This window comes from Mercenaria mercenaria, chromosome 4 (assembly GCF_021730395.1).
Source record: "Mercenaria mercenaria strain notata chromosome 4, MADL_Memer_1, whole genome shotgun sequence".
NCBI lineage: Eukaryota > Metazoa > Mollusca > Bivalvia > Venerida > Veneridae > Mercenaria > Mercenaria mercenaria.
Genome location: NC_069364.1, coordinates 72,870,161 through 72,879,359, shown reverse-complemented (window position 1 = coordinate 72,879,359; position 9,199 = coordinate 72,870,161). Strand labels below are relative to the sequence as shown.

Below are 9,199 nucleotides of genomic sequence, written 5' to 3'. Positions count from 1 at the left end.
CGAAATACGAAGGGCAGACGCACGCGTCACCGCATAATACGTCCCGTTTGTCAATACAGGCGCATAAAAGGACAAAGAGATAAGTCACATCTCACTACAATTAAACAACGTACATAATAATAATAGTAATAATAATAATAATAACTTTATTTTAAGAAGGTGACATATTAAGAGTACATAGTATAAATACAACTTATTTCCAATATGGCATTCTATATAAATTTAAATACACAGTATCTACAACAATAGGAGTAACAGTAGCACAATATTTACGACAAACACACTAAACAAATTCGATTTGAAATGATTAGGATTTTTACCAGTTTCAAACCCGTCCGAGTTTTCAAGGAGATAAATGATTAGGATTTTTACCAGAAGTATAAATCAGTGAAATTCATTTTGCATGTACACTCATCCATCAATATCATAAAATTTAAAAGCTAACATAGGTCACAAAAATGCATGATAATTGATGATTTGAAAAATATCATCAAAACAATATGTAAAAGTATCGTCAGCTTAAACAAGAGGGCCAAGATGGCCCTAGGTCGCTCACCAGAGTAACACACCATAACAGTGTAAACATGTTTCACCTAGTGACCCAGTTTTTGACACCACATGACAAAGTTTCAAACCCGTCCGAGTTTTCAAGGAGATAAACATTCTGACCAAGTTTCATGAATATTGGAGCAAACATGTGGCATCTAGAGTGTAAACAAGATTTTTCTTCGATTAAGCCTAGTGACCTAGTTTTTTACCCAACCTTGAGATTCAAACTTGGCCTAAAGATCATCAAGATAAACATTCTGACCAAGTTTCATGAAGATAGGGTCATAAATGTGGACTCTAAGAGTGTTAACAAGACTTTCCTTTGATCTGGCCTACTGACCTGTTTTTTGACCCCATATGACCCAATTTCGAACTTGACCTAGATCATCATCAAGACAAACATTCTGACCAAGTTTCATAAAGATTGGGTTAAAACTGTGGCCTCTAGAGTGTTAACAAGGCAAATATTGACGCACGATGCACGACGCACGACGACGGACGCCGGACAATGACCGGTCACAATAGATCACCTTGAGCACTTCGTGCTCTGGTGAGCTAAAAACCATCTCAGTATTAGTAACGTAATCCTTAATTTTGCGTTTAAATGAAGATAAATTATCTTGCAGTTCGACGTTTGATGGAACTGAATTCCATAAATGTGTGGCTTTGTATAAGAATGTTTGTTTGAAGTAGTTTGTTTGGGGCTTGAACTGAGAAAGATCTTTGCGTGCCGAAGAACGAAGATTATATCTATCGTTGCGAGCAAAAGGTAATAATTCAGACATATATTTTGGCACAAGGTACTAGCCATGTGATAATTGCATCTGTTTTCAAAAGTGAGCAGATTCAGATTTTTGAACACGCTACTTATACATTTTTTCGTTATTACACGAATTGCCCTGTTTTGTATATTATATATTATCAGTATCTGATTTACAGGCAAGCACCCATACAGTACTGAAATAGTCCATGGTTGACATAATATATGCATCATAATATAACATCTTCATTTCATCGGTAGAAAGGAAGAGATAAGCCTTCATTCACAACATTGCAAACTTGTGTATGCCACGTTAAATTTTTATCTATACAGATTTTAAGAATACTTTGTCTTGTTACATTTTCAATTATCGTTCCATTGATAAACAGTTCAAAATTCCTTGCTTGTTTCATTTTATAAATTGTACTTATAAGCATACATTTCTTTTTTTCCGGATGCAATGACATATTATATATTTTGCACCATGTGTTAATGAGGCTAAGATTATTTTGGAGCTTTTGTTCTATAAATGAAATGTCAATGTCGGATTTATAAACAGTGGAATCGTCAGCATACATGTCAATATTAATAGTGTCTGAAATAACTGACATATCATTTATATATAAAATGAATTGTAAAGGTCCTAAAATCGAGCCTTGTGGAACTCAGGACTTTACAAACAGCTTTTTAGAATATAAATTTCTAATTTTAACTAACGTTCTTTTCGACAGATATGATTCAAATAATTTCAGTGAGTTATCTGTGAAGTGATAAAGCTTTAGTTTGTGTAGTAATATTTCATGGTCGACATGATCGAATGCTTTTCGAAGATTAAGAAATACGGACCCTACATATTTACCACTGTCAACATCTTTCAACCATGTATCAATTAAGTGTTACAGCAGTGTAGCATGAATGAGCAGGACGAAAACCTGATTGTTTTTTTTTTTTGTGTAAAATATTTGTCTTTTTGAAATATAACTGCAACTGTGAAGCAATATGTCTTTCAAATATCTTAGATATGGTAGGCAAAATTGAAATAGGTCTATAACTACCTGGATTCTGCTTATTCCCTTTTTTAAAAATTGGAATTACTAAACGTAAGCATATTCTAATCTATCGGGAAAAACACCACCGTGTGTGCTTTTATTTATTATAGATGTGATAGCTGGAGTTATGAAATCTCCAAAGTCGTGTAGAATCTTGGGGCTTATTCCGTCTAACCAAGTAGATTTTTTAAAATCAATTTTAGATAAGATATTTTTGATTTCCAAAGGAGTATTGAAATCAAATTTTCATCTAGATAATGTTTTAAAATTGAAAATTTGTCACTGACAAATTTAGTTTTATCAAAAATATTTGAAATATTTATAAAGTGTTCGTTTAGGGCATTTATTATATTAAGTTCTCCATCTATTACTTCACTGTTTTCCGTTACAAGTGTATTTGGAATAATTATTTCCTGATTATTTTTATCCGTATTGGATATATTTTTCAAACTTTTCCAAAGGAAACTTTGGCTTTTTTTATTGCATTATTGTAAAATGATGTTTTTTACTTTTCCGTTGTAAATATGGCTAATGGTACCAGGAAGGTCTAATACGGTGGTACTTTGCGGAACGTTGAATTGCTTTTTACATTTTGATTATACCACGTGGGGTGCCTCTTAACTTGTTCCGTTCCGTTCCGCAAAGTACCATTAGCCTTAAATATGACACTCTATTTCTGGTTTTCTTTTAACTGTCGAGGTCTTTACTATTGTAAAAATAATCTGTTAGATAGACTGCCTCTTTTATCCTACCCTCATATAAGATATAGCACAATATCGGCCTGCCTAATAAACTTTGCTTTATCTAGTCAGTGTCAAGATATCATTTTTGCGGGAACTTTTGAAATCACTTATTTTATCAAAATTTTGCATTTAAATCATCACCATTGTATTGGAAATGTCTGAACTTAGAAAATGAGTGGTCAAGTCAAAGGTTTTTATCCTGAAACAAAAAACATTATTGCTATTTTTCACTTTTACAGCACTTCAGCCGGGAATTTTGAAATTTTTTTCCGAATTTTTCATTGAAACTGTTGTCATTGTATTGGAAATGTTCTAACTAAGAAAATAAGTGGTAAAATCAAAAGTTTTTATCCAGAAACAAAAAAGTTATTGCATTTGTTTCAATTTTCCACAAACTGAATTACACTAGCAAACGTCATATATAGGCCCAATATATATATGAGACGTTGCGTACGTTGTTGGCGAACATCGGAAATTTTTCAGTTTCGTTCACTTCAATGTTTCATGAAATTCGTTTTAGAAATACGGTTGTTTATCTTCTTATATCACAAGAAAGGCAAAACAATCTCTCCAAGTAAATATGATCGCATTTACGTTTAACAATCAGTAAAAATTTAATTCGACATAGAATAATAGAAAACAACACTAAAACGTCATTTAAGATGTAACAGAATTCACCAATGCGCATTATTTAACGGCTTGGTAAATCCATAAAAAAAAAATTTTCCGTCAAATAAGAAGACTCGGTGACGTGACGTTAACTATATTTGACGTCATTGCAGTCATTTGCTGTTCAATACTTCCTTTAGCAAACAGGAAGGAAAAGACAGATCCAACTTAAAACGTAAGACTTAATGTCTTCCCTCGACAGGATTTGTTAAAATTTCTGTATTTTCTTTTACTATTGTATGCTTTCTATAATATTTATTTTGACAAAAAGTACATACATTCTACTTTTGAATTAGTAAGTTTTTGTCGTATATTGACTTTGATAACAGCGTTTAATATATGTATACTTTAATCTAGCCGCTATATCTCACGTGTCAAAAAATGCAAAAAATAAAATTACGAAGTTGTTACATGCCGAAATATTTAAAGAAATATGTATTTGTTAACAAAACAGCGACTACAGCCTGAAAGTACATACAATTGTCTGCAAATTGATATGCATAAGTCTTACGTTGAATCTGAATTAAATTTAACACATGAAAATTGCAAAATCTAGCCGAGATGTCACAGCCGTGAAATTAATGTAACGTCGACGTTACGTTTGAAAACTAAATAATGTATATGTATTACAATTGTATCTGAACACCGCAATATAATTCACTGTCTGATAAATAATTATACTGAATAAATATTATATAGTACATCTATATCAAATATTTCCTTTAATATCGAAACGACATGATTTATGAAAACTGTAGTCCAACCACCCCAAGTAATCCCTTTAACGTCTAAACGGCTAAAAACGACGCTAACGTCAGTTACGCTAATGTACGCCAACAATGAGCGTAACGTCATATATGACGTAAAGTCTGCACGCTGTTGCTCTTTCCAACGACTTTTTCCTAATTTTCTGAACAGGTAGTATAAATAGAATATTAGATTACTGTCTGAAAAAAACTAAATTTATTAGGCTCGTCTACGAAAAAATGTAAGGCTCGACAGAGCCTCGCCTAATATATTTTCTTCAACTCGCCTAATTAATTTAAATTTATCAGACAGTAACCTAATATTCTCTATATTTATATCATCCGTGAACCAGTCAGGTTGAGCTTCTAATCTTTTAAACGTACTAATCTTTTAAAGAATTTACTTTTAACATTATGGAAATTATGTAAACATCATTCGTTCGTAAAACAAGAGGGCCATGAAGGCCCTGTATCGCTCACCTGACCTAGGAATTCATTAAGATATGGTCATAAATGTGGCCTCTAGAGTGTTAACTAGCTTTTTCTTCGATTTGACCTGGTGACCTAGTTTTCGACCCTTCATGACCCAGATTCAAACTGGACCTTGAGATTATCAAGATTAAAATTCTGAGCAAGCTTCATGAAGATATAGTCATAAATGTGGCCTCTACAGTGTTAACAAGCTTTTCCTTTGATTTGACCTGGTGACCTAGTTTTTGACCCTAGTTGACCCAATATCGAACTCGTCCAAGAATGTATTGTAGGTAACATTCTGACCAAGTTTCATTAAGATTGGGCCAAAATCATGACCTCTAGAGTGTTAACAAGCTTTTCCTTTGACTTGACCCGGTGACCTAGTTTCTGATCCCATAAGACCCAGATTCAAACTTGACCTAAAGATCATCAAGATTAACATTCTGACTAAGTTTCATGAAGATACAGTCTTAAATGTGGCCTATAGAGTGTTAACAAGCTTTTCTTTTGATCTGACCTAGTGACCTTGTTTTTGACTCCATCTGACCCGGATTTCAACTTGATCTATATATCATCAAGATTAACATTCTGATCAAGTTTCATTAAGATATGGTCATAAATGTGGCCTCTAGAGTGTTAACTAGCTTTTTCTTCGATTTGACCTGGTGACCTAGTTTTTGACCCTTCATGATCCATATCCACAAAGGACCTTGAGATTATCAAGATTAACATTCTGACCAAATTTTATGAAGATACAGTCATAAATGTGGCCTCTACAGTGTTAAAAAGCTTTTCCTTTGATTTGACCTGGTGACCTAGTTTTTGATCCCAGATGACCCAATATCGAATTCGTCCAAGATTTTATTGAGGGTTATATTCTAACCAAGTTTCATTAAGACTGGGCCAAAATTGTGACCTCTAGAGTGTTAACAAGCTTTTCCTTTGATTTGACGTGGTGACCTAGTTGACTCAATATCAAACTCATCCAAGATTTTACTGAGGGTAACATTCTGACCAAGTTTCATGAAGATTGGGCCAAAATTGTGACCTCTAGTGTGTTAACAAGCTTTTCCTTTGATCTGACCCAGTGACCTAGTTTATGACCCCAGATGACCCAATATCGAAGCCGTCCAAGATTTTATTGAGGGTAACATTCTGACAAAGTTTCACTAAGATTGGGCCAAAATTGTGACCTCTAGAGTGTTAACAGTCAAACTGTTGACGACGACGGACGGACGACGGACGACGGACACAGGGCGATCACAAAAGCTCACCTTGAGCACTTTGTGCTCAGGTGAGCTAAAGAGCTATTGAATATGGCAACAAGATTAATCCAAAAGGAATCAGCTGCATATATTATGACTGCAATATGTAGGCATTGTAACTGAAAATACAAACTTCAAGCAGGAGCTATCTGTATTATATGTATATGAATTTAACTGCATCAGAATACAAGGACTGAAAAAATTATTAAAATCATTTCCTGAAAAAGAGTTATCTGAGCTGAAAAAAATGATCCCAGATGAAATATTTTGAAAAAATGGAGACAACTCCGCAAAGACTTTATGATAGGCTTAGGTGACAATTGACCTAGTACCTCATCCAAACTACCCACTTTTTACCTCTAACCATAAAAAAGCATGCATATTTGCCACATGGATTAGCAACCTGAATACAAAACTATGTAAAGATCAAATAATTGATTGCCCTGGGGAAAGCAGGACATTTTTTGTGGTGAAATTTGTCAACAAACAGACGATTTTTTTAAAAAAGTCAAAACCCACAGAATTTCACAAGGTGAAATATGTTGAAAAGGCTACTGCTGGAAAGAGAACAATCTCAACTACCCATACATATGCGTCAAAGTATGGGAAAAATATCTAGAAATATGAGAAAATCGAAGAAATCAATTTCAAGACTGTTAGGTGCATAACTGTGTAATTATACATGGCATTTATCATAGACAGGTTACTTTTCCTTTGCACTGATATAACATGGACAGGATTAGGATTAAGAAACGGTGTTTACTCAACAATTTCACTATATAATAAGATTGTTTCCCTTGCGTAAAGAAGGCTTAGGGTAAATCTTTACAATATGAAAAGGATTTATAATTACCAAGACAACACATTCAAATCTTATGTCTTCGTCAGAAATAATAACGTACAATACAAACGACGTCACGTCCGTTTGGACGGGAACGTCAACGTGGCAAAAAGCGTATTAAAAATAAGAATACAAATGATAGAAAAACTGCAGTCAAGCGATGGAAAAGGGGACATTGAAGCAACAATAAGGGGAGGTAATAAAATGGCAATAAAATATAAAGTATCATATAGATGTTACATATCGTTTAAGGAATGGAGCAGCAGAAACAAGACATAACATGTACATTAATCAAATCAGCTTAGATATCTGATCATCTATAAAATGTTAGTTTACAAAAATATAATACTATACATTGTGTACATGTCCATATATAACAATGTAATTGCAATACCGCGAGATTAGTGATACCGCGAGAATAGTGATGTCCAGTATACATGTCCATATATAATATTGTAGCTCAACAAAAGTATTAAAAGTGTGAAGTAACACTCCTCTGAACTCTGAAAATGATACGATGAGTATGGATTGTAAATTTTATGTTTTATTTTTGTAGCCTTCTTTAATATTGCAGATTTAGAACATTCCCTGATTAGGGTTTTTTAACCAAATCTTTTGTGACGCATTCAAGGAATGTTTAAAAATAAGCCACATTTCTCTTCAAATCTGACATTTGTTTCGTCAAAAAATCACCTAAAGTTATACCACTTACAAAACAATACAGGTTGCAGTGTCAGTAACCGATATAGATAGAGGGTTTAAACCACTAATTCGGCGCTTCTGCATCCAAGAAAACCTTCACCTTTTCACCTCGCGAATGCAGTCCTATTGCTGGATATAATTTCTTCATAGTCATTTCTCGTGTCAGTTTCCTATGTCCAATCTGAAAGAAATTGTATTTTAACAGTCGCTCACCTGAAACTGTCAAGTTGATCTCGAATATGTATGACGCACTGATTCATGAATGATAACAACTGTGTTTAGTTTAAAAGGTTTTTCTATTATAAGCTCTTGCAGCCCCTCAAATCAACAAGTTGAACAATTTGAACAAAAGTGAGAGAAGACATTAAAAGGAAGCTACATACCAAAGCTGGTGACAATCCATCAAACAGTTATTGAGAAGAAATTATCTTAAACCACGGCGGCCTCTAAAATCAGTCAAGCTGAACCATTTGATCAAATCTGAGAGAGAACCTCAAATGGATACTACAGACCATGTTTGGTGATGATCCATCAAGCGGTTCATAAGGAGTCGTTAAAAGGTTTTCCTATTTTTAGCTTTGACGGCCCCTAAATTTTTTCTAGATTTTGGCTCTAGCGGCCCCTAAAATGAGTAAAGTGGAATTATTTGAACGAGAGAAAACCTTAAAAGGTTGCTATAGACACCAAGTTTGGTGATGATTCATCAAATGGTTCATGAGAAGGAGTCGTTTTCAGGTTTTACTATTTTTAGCTCTGGCGGCCCCTAATATCAGTCGAGCGGAACCATTTGAACAAATCTGTGAGAGAATCTTGTACTAGAGGTTATAACACCCTAAATAGTTGTTGTTCTTTATTCTATATAAAATTGACTTAATTCCAATGACCGCAGCACACATCAGGACCCATTTTAAATGTCTGTAACCTACATTTTCTTGAAGAATATTGTCAGTACTAACTAAAATTCAAAAGAAAAGTGAGGGTCATGTTTGATGCAAGGAAAATAATTTCAGTCAAACACACAAACTGCAAAATCAGCTAAAAAATGAGACCCTAAATTATACTGGTGGTGTATGATCTAAGTTTCCATGAAAATTTTTGTAATGTTGTTATTTCATTATGAAAATGCTATCTACATGTCAAGCATAGATCTGTCATGTGATTTTAGCGGAAAAAATTGCAAAGAAAATAAGGATGCTACAGGTCAATGTTTATTAGTAGCCGTCAGGTGGTTCATGAGAAGTCGTTTAAAGTTGTTTTTTTTTCTATTTTAACCTCTGGTGGTCCCTAAAATCATTCAAGCGAAATCAGTTTGTGAAACGATTTAACAGTGATGCTACAGCCAAAGTTTGGTGATGATTCGTCCAGCGGTTCATGAAAAGTACTTTATAGGTTCTTCTCTTT

The 9,199-nt window shown here is 33.9% G+C and overlaps 1 protein-coding gene across 1 annotated transcript in view; it reads right to left on the bottom strand.

The window, feature by feature from the left end:
• Window positions 1-129: 129 nt before the first annotated feature.
• The window catches only part of LOC123552134 (uncharacterized), a 28,904-nt gene continuing 19,834 nt past the window's right edge, over window positions 130-9,199 (bottom strand). The window contains exon 7 of the mRNA XM_045341544.2: window positions 130-7,979. Coding sequence (XP_045197479.2) covers window positions 7,863-7,979 — 117 coding nt within the window. The 3' untranslated portion in view covers window positions 130-7,862. The remainder of the gene's footprint in view (window positions 7,980-9,199) is intronic.